The sequence below is a fragment of the Euprymna scolopes genome, chromosome 17 (genome assembly GCF_053919585.1).
Source record: "Euprymna scolopes isolate OS-2025 chromosome 17, ASM5391958v1, whole genome shotgun sequence".
Lineage (NCBI taxonomy): Eukaryota > Metazoa > Mollusca > Cephalopoda > Sepiida > Sepiolidae > Euprymna > Euprymna scolopes.
In genome coordinates this window covers 11885356-11908326 of record NC_136498.1, presented here as the reverse complement: position 1 = coordinate 11908326, position 22971 = coordinate 11885356, and the positions used below count along the sequence as shown (strand labels likewise).

Genomic DNA, 22971 nt, shown 5'->3' with positions numbered 1-22971 from the left:
TCTCCTGATTTCATTCTTTACTTCTCCTATCTTATATACCTGTGTGTCTATGTGTATATGTATGTGTCTATGTATTTATTTTATGACCGTGTGTACTTAGATCTATATATTTCTATATTATTTGGTATACCCTCCCATGTTTATTCAATCCATTTGTATGTTTCTATGTGTGTATGCATCTATCTGTACCCTTGCCAAATTATTTGTATTCTTATGTATTTCTATATATATAATTTATGTAAATTATACATATTTATGTGTGTGTATATATGTGTGTGTGCGTTGTTGTTTATTAGTATATGATTGTGTGCATATATTTGTGTATTTTTTGTATGTATGTGTATACATAGGATTATATATATATATGTATATGTATATATATGTATATATATATATGTATATGTATATATATATGTATATATGTGCTTATTAGTATGTCGGTTGGTTCTCTGTGAGTATATACACATGTATCTTATTTTTAATTTGGGTACTATCTACCTGTGCGTCGCTATTTTTGAGTATTTCGTTGATTTAATTACTTCTTTTGCCTGAATATATTTATAGGTAAGTGTACTTGTATCTGTGTTATTAGTAATCTGGTATTGAATGTTTTATTTTGTGATTTAATATGACTTTATATCTATACTTAAATAGCTTAAACTTCCAACTTAATAGTATAGTTACACCTTTACTTATGTGCATGTATATGTATATATATATATGTATATGTATATATGTGTGTGTATGTGTGTGTATATTTGGGTATATATATGTGTGTGTGTGTGTGTGTATATATATATATTTGTATTGTATTCTTTTTTTATATACATAAATATTAGTAGTTTTTTTTATTTATAATTATTGGACCTATTTAATTTATTTAATCCCCTCTTATGGCTAAATATGTTACATTAAAAAGATAATAAATATTAACTTTATTCTGTTTTTATTATTATAATTATTATTATTATTATTATTATTATTATTATTATTATTATTATTATTATCACTATTATGTTTATTGTTATTAATAATAATTTTAATATTGTTTTATCATTATTTTCTTCTTTTATTCATATATTTATCTAATAAAAACGCGAAAACTTTAAACTTATATCATTTAGCATAAAGGGCCTAATTAATGGTATACGTATGTTTGAATTGCGTTAATTTTACTCGTGGACGTATGTAAGAGGATAAATATGCTAGCCGAATACATTCACTGCCTTTTTGACACGTTCATTTCTGACGCTTGGATTGTATCTTCTGTTTGTATTTGTAATAATATGTTTCATTACTGAATTGTATAATTGTTCATAAATTGGTTGACACGCAGGTTTTTTTCTTTTTTTTTTTCTTTTTCTTTTTCTATATACTGTCAAATTCTTACTTTCTCTCTTTCGCTATTTAACTAGATCTCATTATTCTTTCCTTTTCCTTCTGGTTCTTATTCTCTTTATTATAACCATTTATTTCTTTTTTCTCTTCTTTTTTTCTTCTCCATATCATGTATATATGTGTATGTGTATGTATGTGTATGTATGTATATATATATATATATATATATATATATATATATATATATGTATATGTATATATATATATATATATATTTTTTCTCTCTTCTGTTTCTCTCTATTTTGTTTTCTCTATATTTTCTTTCTCTATTTCTGTCTCTATTCCTTTTTTTCTCTTCTCAATCACTCTCTCCCCATTGTAATTTTTTAACTTTATTTAAATTGCCTCTCCCTTTTTACTTTTTTATTTAATTAAAGTCCTGTGTTTTAAGTTTTTTAACTCCAACTTCTAAAGAGTTCCTACCTAAAATAAAAATCCATTATTCATTGAACTTTTGAATAGTCAAGTCGCTGCCTGATGATATCTGTTGTTTGATTGAAACAAGTGGCTATTTGTAGCAGCGGGATGTGAGCATGTTTATATAACAATAAACAAGTATATATATATATATATATATATATATATATATATATATATATTATGCAAAATCAAATCAACGCAACAATTTTTCTTCTATTATATATAGAAACTTAAGCAGAAAAAAAAAATAACCGACTTCGGCAATAAATATTGCGTGGAGTGTCGATATGCTATAAAACGTTATAGTCAAAACATATACAATGAATAAATATGTGAAGATATAAAGAACTTGAAACATAAAGTTGTTAAAAATTATCGGCTTCGGTATTAAATAAGCAGAAAGGGAAGATATATCATAAAACAAAACAACCAAACCTGAATTATAAGAAAGAGTGTGGTTCCAAGTGCCTTAGAAAAATTGAACTACCAACCAAGAAATCTGCGACTACACTAACCGACATATAGTATTCTTAATAATCTGCATATGACGACTATGCTGGTTTGAGATACCCTAAGATTGGCTTTTTCGTCACACGTTGGTAAATTGAACATGACGATTAAGGGTTTGAAGAAATGCGTTTAATGGAAAGAATAATATGAAGATTATAGAGTGGAAGTAATGAGGCCTACACACGGAAGATTAAATATTAAATGATGCCTCTCGAGTTGGATGTAAATAGTTGAAGTAGTAGAGCTAGTTTAGAGGAAAGGCCAATGAAAACATCGAATGGCTGTAACAAGAGTGTAATACGAAATCTTTGTCATTTAATCACGCTTATGAATGGTTGCGAATTTGTGTAAACAGGAAATCTTATAAACTTGATCATGACAGCTGTTATTATTTCAACTTGAAAATTAAAGTTCTGATGCAAAACCTCTTTGATACGTTTTGAATATCAAAGAAGCGACTGGGTTGCTGTCCAAACACTTAATGGCCGAGATAATAAAGATGTACAAGTTCTCGTAGTTTATTGTATATGTCATTTGTGTGTAATCCTACCTTGTATAAGCAGTGATTTTCTTTCTTTACTTTCCGGATTCATATCGTTTGACCCCATCCATTTTAATCCAGTCTTTTTCTAATCCTCTGCGACATAATGTACAACATAAGATGACTTCAGATATCATTCTTCTTGATTTTGTTTTCTTTTTTACGCATGTTCACACCAAAACCAGACATATTGCTATTTGGAAGTAAAGGGTTTGAGTACATGTTTACGGGAGATGAGCACGAGGTCGGTTCACGTCATATTTAACCTTTTGCATTTCAGTACAGTCAGGGAAGCAGGTAACATGAAGGGAATTCCAAAGTCTATCAATCCACGGAAAGTAATCATTTGAGTTGAAGGCTTTCCGGCATTTCGGGCACGAGTGAAAAGTGTGATTTTGTTGTTAAGCAGGTTTTTCGAGGGCACAAGTGCGATGAGTTCATCAGTGCAAATTCTATTAAAATACTTGTAAAACAGGAGCATGGATGCATCATTGCGGGAAACAGAATTTGGAGCTTAGTTGGCAGTGCAGCACCTATTAGATTTGCGACTCTTCTTTGAACCGTGTCCAAGCGGGAGAGACTTGTAATAGATGCACCAGACCAGAGGTGGCAACAATACTCCATGCATAGTCAAATGGTGGCTTTGTAGAAGTACAGATTACTCTCAGCATGAGTACTCTTCTAGAAGAATAGAGGGAACTCATTACTTTGTAGCAGCCTTTGCAATGTCCACAATGTGTGTTTGTTTCAGGTTATAATTACTGTGAATAGTTTTTAGGAAAAACTCTCACGTTATTGGCCATAGCTACCGGTGATTGCGAAGGCTTCTGTAAGTGTAAAAGGAAAATAGGCTAGTCTTAGTAGCATTAAATTACACTATGGTCTGGTAGTTGTTTATGCCTTGTGCCTATTACCGTGCGTTGTATCACCGGCAAATATACTTTTCTCGTTTACAATGTTATCAGAGAGGTCTTCCATAAATATTAACAATAAAATAGCTCCGATTATCAACTCCTAAGGTACTCATGCGTTAATATCATGATGTTTGATGTACATCCATCGAAGACATCGTGGACGGTACTCTTGACTAAAAATGATTTAATTATATTTGTCCAGTTATACTGTATGATTAAGTATTCATTAGGAGCCCTTCATGCCAGACTGTGTTAAAAGCTTAGGATATATCAAGGGTTGCAGCCTAGTCTTCTCCCGCCTTATCCAGTGTATTGTATACGCGTTCGTAGATGAACATTAAAATATCAGCAGTATAACGCGAGTTTATAAATACATACTGTAGGTCCCAGAGAGGATTAGCTGTGGCGATGTGATGGACAATTAGGAGAACTTCCAGGCTTCAGGCGTTGTCTGTCCTCTTTAGGTAGGATTTTGTTTATTGCTAATTGAGGCGTCCCGACGGAGGCAATCTTTCCATAAGCCAAGATGCTCGTGCCTTAAGGACAATAGCTTACTCTCCCACTCTGCGGCTCTGTGTCACATCATGCAAATATGGGAAGTATGAGATGAAGCTTTGTACGCCAAGCAAATCAACGTGGGATGCTCTTTTCTCTTCCCTGCAGCCTCTCTCCCACAGAAGGGAAGTTGCGAGCCTGTCTTTGTTTTATCGTTATTTCCATGGCGAAGTGCTCATCTGGGCTCAAATCTTTGGTCCTCCCCCGCCAATCTTTCACGAAAAGCACCCATCTAGCTGAAACTACTGTCAATAATTTTCCCCACTCTTTATCTGTGCCTAAACCAAAACGTAGATCTCTTAGAAGTGAACGCCTGTGGAACTTTCTTCCGTTTGTCTGTTTCCCACCTGACTACAACTTGGTTGTCTTCAAGTCCAACATAAACAAATTTCTGATAAAGCCCCCCCCTTAAGTAATCCACTTCATCAAATCTCCATTACTAACGATTACTACGATATTATCCCATTGATTACTGTACACGCAATAAACCTTATCCCCGAGTGGCCTCCGGACCTTGATAAGTGGTGACTACTATGTAAAAAAGAAAAGATACGTCTCTAACAACCAATTAGGCGAAAACTGGAATATTGTGGCAGCGGTGGCCTTGTGTCTGTCAGTTGTGGTATCTGTTCTATTCTGCTCTAGAAAGCCCACGCTATCAGGTCTTCTAAAGGTCTTGGCCGGCGACAAATGATGCCTAAGGACGAGATCAAGCTGGTTGAGCAGTTTGTGTTTGGATGACAATAAACACTTTTCTTCGACCTCACTTCGGCTAGACTATCGATCGAAGTGTTTTTCATATCATACCCTAATACTTATGACTTCATCACAAACCGTTTTATAAAAAACTTTGTTTAATCTTTATTCTTCCCAAATTAATAACAGAAGGCGGTGACTGAGAGCAAATCGTGTGTATCTATATACTAATACAGTAGTACCTTTAAAGTATGTACGTGTGTCACGGTTTCCAGAAAAAAAAAACTATTCGATCCGGAGATTCTATTTATTAAAAAGGAGGATAGAAGGTGATAACATACTACAAACGGATACACTAATTTGATGTTTGTAGTATGTTATATTTTATCCTCCTTTTTAATAAATAGGATCTCCCGATCACCGAAGACGCAATATAAAAAAGAAATAATAAATGATATCACTTTTAGGCCGTACGTGAAACTAAAATATACCTTCTTGGTATTCTGGCTAAGATCCAAGAATAGTATATGTACTGTCTAAAGATGGTATTATGATATTGTGGGGTTTCCGTTCGCGCCGGGTGTCCATACCATGGAAATATTCCAAAAGCTCCCATAAGGATATTAAAGAAAAACTATAATAACCGGATATATATTCTGACACTACATTAACCAGATTACTAAGATAAATACTTTTAGAGTTTTAACAAAAAGGCTAAAATAATATTGTGGGTTCTCAATTCACACTGAACGTCTACAGAACACTCAGCAGCAATGCATTACATATGAAAGTTTCTGCTGTGGAATTTCCACGGATACCACTAGTAACAAAAATGATGACTATTGTCAATGAGTAATATTTTATGAAGGCAATGTAAATACATTGTAGTATATCATAGGAGTAATATTTTCTGAAGGGTAAAGTAAATACATTGTAATATATTATAGGAGTAATATTTTCTGAAGGCAATGTAAATACATTGCAATATATTATAGGAGTAATATTTCCTGAAGGCAATGTAAATACATTGCAATATATTATAGGAGTAATATTTTCTGAAGGGTAAAGTAAATACATTGCAATATATTATAGGAGTAATATTTTCTGAAGGCAATGTAAATACATTGCAATATATTATAGGAGTAATATTTCTGAGAGTAATGATTGTATGCTCTCTATAAAAAAAAAATTTAAGAGTAATGTTTTGTAGTTAAATGTTATTTAAGAGTAATGCAATGCATTCTGAATGAAATGTATTCTAAGAAGATAGATTAATCATCTTACCTTTAGAATTTCACTTGACAACTTAATATCTGAAAAGACGCCATTTATAAGTTTGCTCGTTGAAACGTGTTTACAAGAGGACAGATGAAAATTTAATTCCTTAACTTTCGTCGACTCATCTATAATGTACTATTTGGACACCCGGCGTTTTCCGGTCGTACAATACGCTAAAACATGGTATTTTTATTTATGCAGATTGCGTATGTATTATAACAGAATCGATCCTCTATTAAATGTTACATATTGCGAGGAATAGTTTGCCCGGTTGACTAATTCGCAAAAATAAAAAAAAATTACAAAATATAAAATAATAATGATAATGTCGTGCATCATATTCCGTCTCTGTTTATTTACAATATCACACCAACTGATATTTATGCTTGACGATGAATGCCCTGGAAAAGTCACTTCTGATTAGTTTAGTTTTCAAATATGCAAACGAAGAAATGATTTGCGGCGATTTTAAATAGTACGTCTTCTGTTTCTGGTAGAAAAAAACTAAAATAAAATTGTGAGGTACACTCGGGCTGGAACAGTTGATCATTCGGTCTGCTGTCTTTTTAAAAAGGTCTGTTGAGTTTTAGGGTGTTGATTTATCTACTGAATCTTGTGACAACATTTGAATACACGATTAATGTTTTAGGTGCTTCTGACCTTTACGGGCAGTCCTTTTTGTGACCACGGTGAAGCCAGAATGTTGCAGTACCCGCATCAATTTCATATCAACTAACTTTTCTATAACTTCCACTTGCAACCACTTTTGAAGAGTAGATGACTGACATACTAAATACAACCGCAGTTGAAGAAATTGGATTTTTTTTTACGAAACCTGACTTTTGTATATCATTAACGAAATATGTTCATTTAATCAACAAGTATCTTCATAGTGCAAAAAGTTATCTTTGAACCGAAAAAAAAACAATATAGCGCATCAAATATAACTTTATTAACATGGAAATAGTGCCATTGCATTTTAAATATAGAACTGACCTAAATGAGATATATTAATAAGTATTAAAAATACTCAGAAAATAACATTTTGATACACCTAAGAATTCAAATAATTAATTTACATTGTAAAAGACATTTTTTTATTTACTGAGTTCATTATATCATTGGCAGAACAATGATCTATTGCCTTGTTCCTATTTCTATACGAAATGTTTCGTTGACTTCTTTGTTCTTCATTTTTTTCGCGAATTTGGCTTTTTTTCAAAAGCAATTTGGCCTCTTACACAGTGTAACATAGGTACTAATTAAGGAATAAAATATACAGAACATTATATAGATTATCAATCCTTATCTCAAAACATCAGAAACAAGAACGTAACAGCTTCATATCGTGCATCAGACTTACGATTCCAAATTTCCGTTGAAAATCGCCAACTTCGGCAATCTGATTATCTACGGATTTCCTCGTGATATTGAACTGTTTTAGTAGCTGTGTGGTCAGTTGGTCGTACATAGGATCGTTCATGTGAGCTCCGTATTTCTTTGGGGACACAATGTCATCACTGCTCACCTGGCTTCCACTGCCAATCTAAAATGGAACCAGAAAACATATCGCTCATCAGAAAATGACGATTGCCGTACCAAGACGCTGATAAACAAATACAAACACACACACACACACACACACACACATATATATGCATATATATATACATACATATATATATGTGTGTGTATATATATATATATATATATATATATATATATATATATATATACTAGCTGGCAGCCCTGTCGTACAATACGCGTAAAAATGATACGTTAATTCTCTATATATTATTATATATTACGAAAAATAATTTATCCGATGGACCAATTCACATTTAGTATTTCCTGTCCTCGAGCAATGAAGGAGAGGTCATGTTAGACTAAGGCAATTTTTATTACTGCCCTAATCCAGAATACCACATTTTGGAGAGTTCGATTTTCCTACACCCAAAATTGACCTCATGTCTTAATTTGCTTTGGTTGAGAGATAAGTAAACAATCTTTTTTCCAATTTATTATAAGCGAGTCTAGTAATTCTATTTTTAAAAAGGTATAATTACTTCTCATTTACACTACGTGTCAAATTATTAACGAGTAAGATTTTTTTTTACCAGTTTCAGAAACTTATCGATAGTTTCGTATCAAAAGCTTCGGAAACGTTGGTAATTCTGAGCTGCGCGTACTGTGAAATTTTCTTAGTGTTCCGCGCAATGTAAGTAACTTGCCATCGTAATTGCTGAATCCACGGTATTTGGGGTGTGTCAATTTATTAACAAGGCAGTTTGTTTCCTTAATAAAATGGGGCATAAAGGTGGATTGAATAGTTCTAAAAAGAGTCCAATTACAGAACAGCTAGCAAATTTCGTTCTTGGCCTGGCGAAACCCAAGTCGAGGAGGTCTGGCTTTTGAGTGTAAGGTCAGGGAGTGTCAACGGTCAACCCCTGTGAGCGTGGGAATGAGATTCGGCTGTGATCCTAGGTTCTCATACCATGTAAGGCATCAGAACGTCCCGGAAAAGATGTGTTGATCGATGATTGGTTAAGCAGTTTCCCTCAACCAACACTTTTCCTCAATATATAAGCAAATGCCCAGGCCAAAAAGGATCAGATTGGAGCCGAATCTTGAGAGAGAACAATACCTCAGAAAGACGCCACCCCCTCTTTTGTCCATCGTCGCCACCTCAGAGAACGAAGACGAGATCGGACTAAACAATTGTATGCATGTAAGACACCTGTAAATTTCGTGAATTAACTTGTAGTAGAATAGAAACCTCTGCGTTTGTTTTCTTTTGGCCTGCATGAGAAGCTAATTAATTTTTAGCGGATGCTGGCATCTTGAATCGACAACGAGGTCTTTGACGCAGAAGAATCTTGTAAAGAACTCCCAGGCGAAGGAAGATCACGACTTTTGCGACTTCGATGGGGTCAGATGCCACATCTAGTGGCCGGTGTAAGGTAAGCTTTACAGGAACAGTATAATTTTATTTATGAATAAGTCATTTTAAAATAGATAAAGTCTAATTTTTATTTTAATTTGGCAATATCGAATAAATCAACAACCCCCATAACTAATTGGACGGCCTAATTTCTTGTTAAATGTGTGTGAAATGTGATAACGTACGGACGAATATTAAATGCCTTATCACATTATTATATAGATAAGGTTTTGCTTGTATAGAGACGAGTTGGACAAAAATACTAGATTAGAAGCTATTGAAACTTTTTGTAATAAAATAGTTCCTGTACAAAGGCTTACGTTGTATACTTACATGAATGAGATTACGGGAAGTATTTTTTACGTCCATTTTAATTGTGACCGGAAGTAGAGGCGTAACTCCGAACATCCTTCTTAGTTTGATTAGGAAATCTTCAAGAGATTGGTCCATTTTCCAGGCTTTGTCGATGAGAGGTAACCCACCGGAAGTCTTGATCAAATAGTTGATATTTGCTTTTGATCTCTCATTTATATAGCCTATAATAGTAAATAAATTTAAAAAAATGAATAAATATTAAGACGTTTTAAGCTAACAAAAACGAAAGGTTGTTAAACTAAAGGCAGGAAAAATTCATTGGCTTTACTCTTGACAATAGTCAGGCGATATGTAGAAGAAAAACAATGCAAAAAGTGTTCCACATGCCTAGAATCGGAAGCTGTATAACAATGATGTATGAAAACAGCGACGTGATACTAGACCAACAAGGCAAACGAGCTTGGCTAAAGGAAGCAGCAAATAGATCAGACAATTCTGTATAACATATGCCATTATAGTATTTACAGAAAAGACTAAGACTAGCAATATCAAACGTGTAAGGATCGATACAGAGAAACGTGAGGCCATTAAAATTATAGATATGTTACTACACTTTAGCAAGAACCCTGTAATGTTACAGAGATTCAGAAGCCAAAATATGACAATAGTATTTCAACAAGGTTCTGATATTATCTTTATTGAAATAGTGTGAGAACGTATTTAGAGCGATAGCGAGAACCGACTTAGAAAAAGTAGAAAAAGTTGAGAAAATGGCCAAACTTGGCTAACCAATTAATTATATGAAACACATTTATAACGCTAAGTGAATGTGTTTTGAATGAGGCTTGCTTTAAAACATTATGTGTTTTCGATTTAATCATATAAACTAATAAGTATCTGTATAAGACTAAGAAGCAACTCTGACGAACGATAAAACGCAAATAGACCTAATTGCTTACACCTTTTTCTTTCTTTCTGTTTCGTTAAAATTCGCTTTCCTCAGAACTCTCTAAAGCAAGTAAGTTTCACAGAAACGTGTGAACTCAAAATATTTTCCAACCTATGAAAATCTTTTCGGTCGGCAGAAAGTAAAATGTTTATATAAAAGTAAAAAGCTAGTGAGAACTTTAAAATTCCTATACAAGCTAAAACACAATGAGTTTTTCTTTCAGACTTCACCACCAGGCTGAACGGAGGACTCCAGAACAGTTGCTCAGTACTCTTCTGTGGCCTTTGGTCTAAGGAGCCAGACAAAAAAACTCACATATCAGCTTTATTCAGTTCTTCACACAATAGTCGACCGAATAGAAACGTATCGCTACTCAGTTATACGGGACGAACAAGAACAAGGTAAACCAACGCACACAATGTCATAATGGGAAGTATGTACCTCTATTGCTTACATACGCATATATTAACACTATAAATTTTGACTTGTGACTACTAACTAAAACTTATCCACAAAATATGTGTTTATATAAATGACTGAGCGTATATTTTATATTCTTATATCCTGTAGAAAGAGATTTCGTATCAATTTCTTATTATTTTATTTACAAAATCTGTTAATATTTTAGGTAGCACGTGCCACCTGGTGACCCTTCTGTTCTCCTATGTTTTATTTATTACCATCTTTGATATGCATGCCTATATATATATATATATATATATATATATATATATATATATATATATATATATATATATATATATATATAATAAAATGAAGTTAGCAAAAAATATTTAACAAAGCAAATATAGTAAAGAAGCTTAGTCTTATTACGAGTTAATGTCACTATCCATTTTCGGCCTCATTTCACTAAGGATTGAAAGTCGTATTCTAGGTATTATGTCATTGCCTTAAATATAATTATATTCACATTTCCGGTCGTTTCTGTTATAGTGTGATGTCATTAGCATATATATATATATATATATATATATATATATATATATATATATATATATATTTATATAAAATGGGTTAAGAAATTCCAACGAAAGAAAGATGTATATTTAAATAAGGGAGTAGTCACCAAAAATGTGTATTTTTTAACATTATTAAAGTCCACAGAAGAGTACTGAGTAATTTCTGACGAGGACGCATCACAGAACGTCTGAAACGCGCGTAAAAACGATTTCAATGACTTAAAAACAATATTACAATGATCCAAACATAATTCTCAATGAAAAACCAAGACACGGAATAATAAAATAATGTTAAAAAATACACATTGTTGGTGACTACTCCCTTATTTAAATATATATATATATATATATATATATATATATATATATATATATAAAGCTGAACGCCTGTGTGTGTCTGGTCACGAATAGGCTCATATATTGTTGACTATTTTAGAAAATTGATCACATATAATGATAGAAGATGAATTGAGACACAGAAATTGGGATGTTTGATCTGGCAGAAGGATGGTTCATTAAAATTGTTGAGTCTGTGTACGCGCTAGGTCCACAAAGTATGGAAATAAAAAAATTAAAAATTAAAAAAAAACGTTTACAAATGTTTTTGATATAGATGTACATAATAATAATTTTATAAGTATGTTTTAACTTAAATAGGGATGGTATAATAAAATTGTGGGATCTGCGTTCACGCCTGGCGTCCATAGAATGGAAATAGGCACACACTTTAATAAAGACTTTTCATATCTATCTGCGTAAGTATACTTTGATAATTATGTTTCAGTTTGAAGAAATATGGTATAATAAAATTATGGGGTGTTCGTTCGCGCCTGATCTCCATAGAATGGAAAAAGGTCACAAAGTTAACAAGGTTTTTTAATATAGATCCACAGAATATAGTGATAAGTGTTTCAGTGTGAACAGGTATGGTATAATAAATTATAGGGTTTATCTATTTTATTTTTACTTTCATCATGTTTTGCTTTGGTTTTGATACCTCCAAATTCGAAGCTATCTCTTTACAACCCTTTCTTTTCATAACCTATCATCTATATATATAAAAGCGAAAATGTATGTATGTATGTATGTTTGTGTTTCTGTTAAAAACTTTTGACCGACGGAACAAAAATTCACAAACTTGGTATCATATTAAAGCATCACCCTCCGGACGACAAATATCGAAAAACTAGCCCCAAAGGACCATCAGAAGTGCGTCAACTGATCGATTTTCTGCAGGGGGGTCAAAAAGGGACATTTTAATGTTAAACATTACATATTTTTAAATCGATTTATAACTGCCCAAAAAAATACGGGCGCCAACTCTTCTACATAAATTATACACGGGGACGTTTATTTTGGGTCAACTTGTATTTAAAACCCGCTGATTCATGCCACGTGATCTTGACGTCAGCAAGCTCTACTGGCAGTCTGAATTTAATGTTTGTTGTTATCGGTAAAAAAAAAATTAACCCTCACACAAGCTAAACCATGAACTTCTACGCTATGACAACATTACCAAAGTTCTTAGCACATTAAAAATACTTATATACGATAGTTAAACGAAAAATAACAAGCCAAAAATGTGAAGTAAAAAAATACGCTTAGAAAAAATATTAACGATCGAAGTTTTTACAAAAAAAAAAACAGCCAGACGCCATTTTCATTTTTAGTAACAGTCTTTAGAGTAAGGAAGACGAAGTGAGAGAAAGAGAGAGAGAGAGAGACACACACACACACATACACAAACGCAAACAAAGAGAGAGAGACCGAGACAGAGAGACAGATAGAGAGAGATGTCTAGACAGGAAACGAAATACGTAATTTAATAAACGCTAATGTGAAGTAAAACATATAAACACTTAAAACACTGCTATGTCATCTCGTAACGCTCCCGCGATTACCTCATTTAGTGGCTATCTGTTAATCAAACCTCTTTCAATCGGTTTATAAGCCTTATTTTAACACTATAATCAATTCCTCTTACTCTTGGCCTACACCGTAAAGTGGTTGGAGTTTGTTTCACCTCCGCGTCAAGGCTCCCGGGTTCAATCCAGCCTCACGACCAAAACTGTTTTTTTTTCTTTTACATCGTTAGACACGCGGGCAACGTTTCTTTATTTTTTTTTACTTCGCTTATTCTTTAGTTTACTCCCCCTCTATACACACAGCGTTTTTTTCGCTGTTTTTTTTTTTTTTTTTTTTTTTTGGTTTTTCCGATTTTTTTTAACATCGTTTCAGGGTTATTACTTATCCCCCCATACACACACCTACAAACACCCGGGCAACGCCGCGTACACCCCCCCGCTAGTCTATAAATATAAAAGCGAAAATGTATGTATGTATGTGTGTTCGCTTTTTCTGTGTGTCTACAAAAGGCTTCTTTCAGAGAAGCGGTCGGTCGGTTAACAACTTTTTAAAACTTATTCAATATTTGTCGCTCGCCGCATGTGGGTTAGTCTTTTTCCTATAACATCTGGGGGGGGAGCGTTCAGCTAAATGAATACTATCCCGCAGTCAAACTTGACCTCGTTAACTCATTAAAACGCGCACCTGCTAAATCCAAGTAATTAAATAAATTCAAACGCGTTTCCGTTAGCATGTCGCGGTGGGGCAATGGTTAACGTCGAACGTTTTATCCCTCGCTAGTCTATATATATATAAAAGCGAAAATGTGTATGTTAACTTTTTGTGTATGTCCAAGAAAGGCTTTTTTTTCCGAGAAGCGGTCGGTCGGCTCACAACTTCTTAAAGCTTTTTATATAACATATAAATCATAATATCTACGAGTTAACAACGGAGATTGCCTGTCTATTTAATTTGCTCGATTTTGAAACGATAAATATTCAACATTTTTTCGCTCGCCGCATGTGGATTAGGCTTTTTTGTATAATAAAAGCGGCGCCGATCGCCATCACTGGAAATGTCTAAAAGCAATCAGATTTGATCAGTGGAAATATTTTGCTTTTATCAGACAATTGCTATTCAAATTTGGAAAATCCCCTTTTTGTGGGGAGCTGGGCCCCCACAACATCTTGGGAAAAAAAATTAAAAAAAGCGTTCCTGCAGTAAATGAAATACTACCCCGCAGTAAAAGTTGACCTCATTAAGTCATTAAAAAGTGCACCTGCCAATTCTAAATAGTTAAATAAATTCAAACGTGTTCCCATTGTTTCGCGGTGGATCAATGGTTAACGTCACGTGTTTTTTTTTTTCACACTTTAATTTCCAACTTTAGCTCAAGGTTTCGGGTTCGATCCTCATATTTACCTACCAAAACATTTTTTTTATTATTTTAACCCACCCCCCGGGAGTTTTGATTTACCCAAAACATCACACCTCCAAACAGTCAACGACTGGTACATTTGCTAGTATATATATATATATATATATATATATATATATATATATTATACACGAGCTGGACGCCCGGCGTTGCCCGGTTGTATAATACTCTGAAACATGATATTTTAATTTATGCAGATTGCGCGTGTATTACTATAGAATAAATCCTCTTTTGAATATTATATATTACGAGGAAAAATTTTCCAGGTGGACAAATTCGCAAAAAAAAAAAAAATTAATAATAATGATAATGCCGTTCATCAATTTCTATCTATGTTTGTTTAGAATATCACGTCAGCTGATACTTGGGCTTTACGATATTAAGAATAGTCTTCCTACTCTTATAGATGAAAAAGAATAATTTTACAGAGAAATATTTTACGTTGCACCGGCCAAGGTTACACCGGTGTAACGTAAAATATTCCCCTGTAAAAATTGTTTTTCATCTACAAGAGAAGAAATACTATTTTTAAAATGAAATTTCCTTTTGATTTTCGATACTTTACTGATGAATTTCCATACAAATCATATCTAAGTACACTGCTATATATATATGAGTTACGTTTGTGTGAAATTTGCAAAATATAGGCTCAGGCGTTTCGGGACCTATGGGCAAAGAACTCACACACACAAAGTGACTTATATATATATATATATATATATATATATAAGTCACTTTGTCTAGCCGCACTGATGAGCTGTGAAACAGCGAAACAGTACTGTATGTGGATGACTATATATATATATATATATATATATATATATATATATATATATATATATATATATATATATATATATATACGTATGAAAACCTTTCGGGGATATCGAATCCACGTATTGTTTTTTCAACCAGACCTATGTTGTCGTCCATTTGCAAGGACGTTCTCCCCCATCACCATAATAATTATATAATTTATTTATTTAAATGTAGTTGCAATGCGCACTATGTTGTGCGAACATCGCAAAGATTGGATTCCCGTTTGAAACAACATGTACTATGAAAGATTCGCTATGCAATTTTTTCACCTTCGGATGTTCTGAATAATACGTATTGTTCTGCAATTTGCGACCACCTTATAAATAACCATGCATGTGCCACGAATTTCAGTGCTGACATGTTTACGATCCTTAGTAAGTCGCACTCTCCCTTTCATTTAAAAATTCTAGAGACTATTTTTATTAAGTCTTTAGAAAATCTTTTATGCCTTAATTTGGTCACTATGTGATTTCCCCCACCACGTTTATTTTTCGCTTTTTTTCTCCCCCGCATATTTATGACTTTTTTTTAATCGTATTTTCCTCGATCTAGCTCTGTTGAGCGAGTAGCGAAACCTGGTTTGCTAACCTTTATTTTCATTTTTTTATTTTTTAAAATCATCATCATGTTGATTGATCTGTATTTAGCCATTGTATATGTTTATATATATATATGTATATATATATATATATATATATATATATATATAGTAAGTTATAAAATATATATGGCGATTAAGCTACACTGAATATTCCGCGTTTCATTAACTCTCGGACTCTTCAGGCTTATGCGCATGAGCCTGAAGAGTCCTAGAGTGGATGAAACGCGGAATATTCAGTGTAGCTTAATCGCCATATATATTTTATAACTTACTAACTTGCTCTACCTACGTATTGAGCACCTTTGAAGTAAATACTTAAAGTTTACGCATAAATTTATACTTTCGTATATTAATTTTATGTGAGTATATGAAGTAGTTATATATATATATATATATATATATATATATGGAACAATTCCATTACTAACGGTTACTTTATTGTCCAATTTCTACTGTACACTCTTTATCCCTTATCCTCGAGTGGCCTTGATAAGTGGTGATGCCTATGTAAAAAAACAAAACTATTATCAGGTAGGTCGTTTTTTAATATCAGGATAATAAATGTCCGAGGATCGACTACTGAGACAGCTCCATCTTTCTTTCTCTGCACGAAAGGCAATACAGAATTTCCAGAAACAAAGTTTCATCGTTGAAACAAATGTCATAAAGTTTTTCCCTAACTGACTTCAACATAGTTGTCCTCAAATCTAATGTTAACAAATATGTATTAAATCTTTCTCTTAAGCTGTAGCTCATTTCACATGTTGTTTAAAATCTCTGCATGCCTCCCGGTAGCCATTAATAATAAAAATAAAAGATTTTCGATTTTAACAGAATATAAAAACATTGTGCATAAACTTTTATTTTGCAATGGAATTATTAAATTTGTAACAATTTTTCATTGTTCAATTGATTAGTGATGCACAAAATAATAAATTAAATTTCCTTTTTTAAAACCAGCATGCAAGTGCAAGTATCAAGAAATTTGATTGGATGCCCTGCTGGCTTAGTGGGCCAAGATGAGGCTTACAGAAATTTCACGGAAAATAACAAATGAAAGGCGCTCGTCAAGGTCCCCAGTTTGGCGAGCTCTCAAGTCGTCCGAGGAATTAGCTCATGGCGTCTCAATAACGACCGTTTGGAATACAGATCTGCCGAAAAGTTCTCTGCTGTAAACGATTCTGTGTGTTCAAGGTCTGTAAACGATTCCATCAGTGACGGAAGCCTAAAGTCTTGACTTTACTCACATCTCATATTGTTGTTTGCAAAGGGCAAGGCCATCAAGCTATTTGCCATCCCTTTTGCGGGAGTCGAAGGTCGGTAATCGACGGGAAACCATCGATTACTAGGTCAAGTCGGCTAAATAAATAACTCGACAGGTTATAACTGTGCGTGTTTTTTTTTCAATACTTTTGTTTATGATAATTAATCCAATTTTTAACTCTGGCGAATCAGTAGAATTGAAATTAATATTTACAGGATTTTTTTGATTTGGCAAATTTTATATGAAAACCACGTATAAGTGAGTCTGTTCTAACAAACTGCTCACTGTGGAGTGTATACATTTTTCTCAACAAGGGGTGTAGCCCAACTACACAGAACGCAAGCCGACGTCTAACAATTAGGGTTTTAAATTCACTATGGCGATGTCATCTAACAAGCTAACTCGGCGAGCAAAATACTATTAGATTTTTGTAATGTGATAAGCGCTTTGCTTGATATTTGTTAATCAATACACAATATATGTGCGATGAGTAGTGATTCAGTTAGAAACGTCCTTGTCCGGGATGTAAGTGACTTTAGTTTCGAATTCTGAGTTCAAATATATTCTACTGATAAACATAAAGGAGTGTGAAACACTTGTCTAGAATTGTTGCTCAATGGTGTAAATGGTGTTTGCAAGCTGTGCAGGTGTTTGATTGGGAAAATAATTCACATTCAAGAAATCTAATATAATAATAATATATGTGCTTGTGTTTAAATGTTTGAATATGAAATCAGCCATTCAAATCTCTACTTACTTCCTAATGTACATGATGCATAAATAGTTTTTGTCTTGACAACAGCTTCGATCTCATCCGGTCCATTGCTTGACCACAAAAGTTCTGAGAATAAACAACATCATGAAATCGATTAGAAAGACAAATAAAATATTACAAAATGAATTGGACAATTACAGAGTGAATTTGAAAATCGGAAAATTAAATCTTTAGTAAGAAAAACTGAATTAGACAGTAAGAAATTATTAATTGAAGAGATTTATATATTTGATCATTGTTAGTGAAAGTATTGAACAACAAAACCAGAGAAAGGACTGACCTGATTTTATATTAGGAACGTTTAAATTCTTTTGTTGACTTAAAATTTCATTTCGAAAACGAAAATCTGTTTGCTTTGTTTTTAATATTAATTCATAAAACTAACGACAGTTACTCTCTATAACTTAATTCCATCTGTCAACGAGCTTATAAATTCCTCGCTTGTAATATTGTTTTCGGTATTGATTAGAAATAGGAATATAACTCATGTTAAATCAAGTATTGTGATGTAAACCTAAAACCAACTGAATGGTTTTGTAATCCTTGAAATAAGTGATAACCCAAGGGGCTCAGGTCAAGAGCATATGAAGGATGGAACACCTAAAATATTCTAGGAGATATTTGATCAGTATTTCTGTATGAGGACGGGCATTATCGTAACGTAAAATGACACCATTTTCTGTTGAACAAAGAAGGTCGTTTTCAGATCAAAATTGTAGGAATATTGCAGAAAAATTTGAATGATACTTTATCAACCTAAATGACAAATTACAAATTAAACATAATATAATACAGTAATAAAAATACTCAAAAAATAAATGACAATTGTTTAAAATTTCCCTTTTAGAATTAGGTTAAAACATTTGCACAGACCGGATCGATGAGATTTGTTGGACAAGAAACTGCCGTTAGTTTTTATATAAGATCGGCTGCCAACCTAGTGTTGCGCAGGATCATTTTTAGATTATTAGATTTAGACTTGTTTATCAGAAAGGAACACATGATCCCTAATTTTATAATTACAATACCGTTTATCTGTTTATTCTGTCAAGAAAAGAAAACCTTATTTCAACATCAACATTCTTTATAAGAAAAATAAACTATTAAATAATACTTGTATATATATATATATATATATATATATATATATATATATATATATATATATTCATAGAATTTAAAATCTTAATTATGCCAAATTAGCAAAGTAAGCTTAGTCATATTGTGTTTGATGGCCATGGCCGGACATTTGCTTTACGTCAGGTTAACGGTTTACAAATCCTCTTAAATTTCAAGCTTGAATATTTAGGAGGAAGTAAAATTCATTTGTTCTACTTGTAGTTGTCCGGGAGAAAGAAATATAAATCACAGTATAACATGTTAATGCCTTTTGACTATTTTCATTATCAACATGATTTCTCTTCATATTATTTTTAAGTGGGGGAAGGTATTACCCACAATCACGAATATCATTGTTTATGTTGTTCTACTCGGCGTTGTTCAGGAGCAATAAATTTCAGATAGCTCTAGTAAATAAATTACATCATATATATATATATATGTGTGTGTGTGTGTGTGTGCGTGTGTGTGTGTGTGTGTGTGTGTGTGTGTGTGTGTGTGTGTGTGTGTGTGTGTGTGTGTGTGTGTGTGTGTGTGTGTGTGTGTGTGTGTGTTAAACTAATGAGTGGAGGATAAAAAGTTGGTTTTGGAGAAGGTAGAAAACAATGTCGAAAAGGGAAAGATAGAAAGATAAAGTGGAGAGAAGGAGAGGTAGCACTTTAAATAAAATAATGGTGCACACTATTTTATATCTCCAATTCAGTTTTTGATAGCTCCGAACAACCCTTCTAGTGACTATAAAAAATATTACTTTTTATGGATTTGTATCAAATAATAAATAATCAAAATTATTGTATATGACAATTGTTAAAAATTACCTTGGAGTCTGTCCGTTTGGTCGTCAATACGTTCGTTGAAAATGCTGTCAGATTCTTGTGGTTCCACTGGATGGAATTTGATCCATGAACCACATGCATATTGGTAAAAATTGTCGCACGGTTTGGCACTCTGGTTCATGGTCTGTAATACGCGGGCGGCTGGGATGAAAGAAGGATTAAAATAAATAGATGTTTCCAAAATATGTTTAGGTTACACTATTTCGTTTTTTAAAGTAGAACTATCGAAGCATAATCTAGCTCGATATCGTTTAGTCTTACTGCTTCCTCCTAATCCTTTAAAGTGTCTGTATCTTTGATCGGCACCATTTATTTGCACTGCGTCTGTCTACTACACTTTCCATCGAGTGCATGTGTCTGATTCGTCGTTTGATGGGTGGTATGCCTCTACTTACCTGTTAAACCGGCGCGTGATGTTTTTTTTTCAGCGTGCACCTACATGGCTGGACCGTTTGGCTGACGTGGGCATCCGTATTCCAAGTAAGCTTCAGCCGGCGTTCGCTCGTCTTGCAAAGGCGATTGGCTGGAATGCCGTTCTTGCTTGATCGTTTGATAGAGGATCGGTGTTCTCTCTTTCAATATATATATATATATATATATATATATATATATATATATATAATCATCCACATACAGTACTGTTTCGTTCTATCACAACTCATCAATTCGACTAGATTAGCACCTTTCTCTATCCGGGGATTGAAGTACAGCCATCGCGTTTTTAGTCGACAGTAATAACCTTTGGCCCATGGTTTCAGTGCTCGCAAATAACCTCATCATCACACTCACACACTCTTTCGCCAGAGCGCCTGCTTTTCTCTTACAGTCACTTTTTCGCTCAGGCGTACTTTCCAAATCTCTATCTTACTCACTTCTTTTCTATCTCTCGCACCTCTTCCACCTTGTGAAAAATAATTTGAATCCAAGTAAAATTATTAAAAATTTATTAATAACTAAATAAAAACTGAATTCAATAATAAAATGTAATTCAAAATTCGTAGATTGAAAATGCCTATAACAAAATGTTGGGACAATAAAGTTTAGTAAGTTATTTCGTTCCATGAAGCAATATTAAAGATGATTCTGTTAAATTTAATCAACTCGCATCTAAGTTATATCAAATTTGCCCCATGTTATTTACTCGAATTGCGTTGGAAACAAAACTACATAAAAAAATGTTTCATCGGTCATTTCCATCTTGACTTGTTCCATATCAAGAACGCAATTTATTTTCAATCTTTTTAATCAATTTCACTTTTGTTGTGACCTTTAAGAGTTGATAACAAGACAACACGATGGTATATTCACTAGAATGTGTATTTACAAACGTATAGAATATAATTTATACATTTTGTTCATTAATCTTTTCTTTGCCAGAATATTTTCCCAGAAGTATGTTTACTGCGAGAAGACTGTTACGAGACATAATTATCTTCTTCGTGAAAAGAAGATAGAATAGATCATATATTCACGAAATAGAGTAGAGTGTTATTCTCGACAACATCATTCGATAATATCTTCGTTTTAAGCCTTGTTCCCTATGCAGTCAGCACTCAATCCTTGTAGGTGTCATTTCAATGAATACGTGATCTTACGTTAGAGTTTTATATATTTTGTTCAGAAACGGTTTTGCCGAATTAATGTTTTTAATATGTCGAACACGATCTCCATGAATTCGTCCTCATAATGTTACCCCTGTGTCTTTTATGGATAAAGGTAGGAAACTCTACGATATATATCATGTTTCAAACCCGTTTATCCATTATTCCTGTTTTCGAGTAGGATTTTTATCATTCGAAGGAAACTTTTCCTCACCTTTGAAGCGTCCTTTCGTGACCAGTTTAGTTTATAAAACAGCGATATCCTCTGGCGTCTTTTTTTTTTTTTATACATTGATCACCACTTATCAAGGCCCGGAAGCAACTCATGGATAAGGGTTATTGCAAGTACATTACGTTAGTGTGGAGATTAAATAAATAATGCGGTCTTTCAATGTATCCACAAACCGTTCTGATTAATTTTGTGTTCTCGCATGGTACGGCGCGATTATTATATGCGCCACAATAAAAAGTTCGATAGAATATTTTCATTTTATTAAAAATGAATAGCGTTCTGTTTTCCGACCTAATGCAGTTAAAGATTTCAATCCACGCAAACAATTCATGTAAAGATCTAATGGTTACTTCTCTAGTCGGATGCTTACATTTTAATAGTTCCTTCCGTTTTCAGAACCTGTCCACTACTATTAGGATATAAACGTAAGTGGGTTTTACGCTGAGCAAAAATCCATGATCTCTCATCAAATATTTTAAAAGTATTATTAAAAGACCACCATAAAAAGGTTTACATCTGAACATAAGGAAATGCTATGAGTGTCATTTGTGGTATAATACACGAGGGGCGTGCAATAAGTAATGCCCCTGACCCACTTTCCATAGCAGTAGAGCAACGAAAATTGGCACAGTTATTAGTCTTTCTCTACATAGTAACCACTTAGAGTTATGCATTTATCCCATCGTTTGATGCAGCTCTGGAGACCGTTTTTGTAGAACACCCCAGGCTGGTCCTCCAACAACGATGTGACTTCAGAAATCAAGGCTGCATCATCTAGGAAACGCTTTCCTTCCAAAAACAACTTCATGGCTGGGAAGAGGTGAAAGTCAGAGGGTGCAAGGTCAGGAGAGTAGGGAGGATGGAGTAGGATTTTATAACCAAACGCCTGTGCTTCTGATCTGGCGATATGCGAGTTGTTAACCTGAATGTTGCCTGCAGGAGAG

The 22971-nt window shown here is 33.4% G+C and overlaps 1 protein-coding gene across 1 annotated transcript in view; it reads right to left on the bottom strand.

Annotated features, from left to right (window-relative positions):
- The window catches only part of LOC145296663 (membrane metallo-endopeptidase-like 1), a 336498-nt gene that overhangs the window by 234908 nt on the left and 78619 nt on the right, over positions 1–22971 (bottom strand). Inside the window, exons 4-7 of the mRNA XM_080142602.1 lie at positions 20177–20335; positions 18222–18305; positions 9587–9789; positions 7676–7858 (exon numbers count right to left, since the gene is read on the bottom strand). Coding sequence (XP_079998728.1) covers positions 7676–7858; positions 9587–9789; positions 18222–18305; positions 20177–20335 — 629 coding nt within the window. The remainder of the gene's footprint in view (positions 1–7675; positions 7859–9586; positions 9790–18221; positions 18306–20176; positions 20336–22971) is intronic.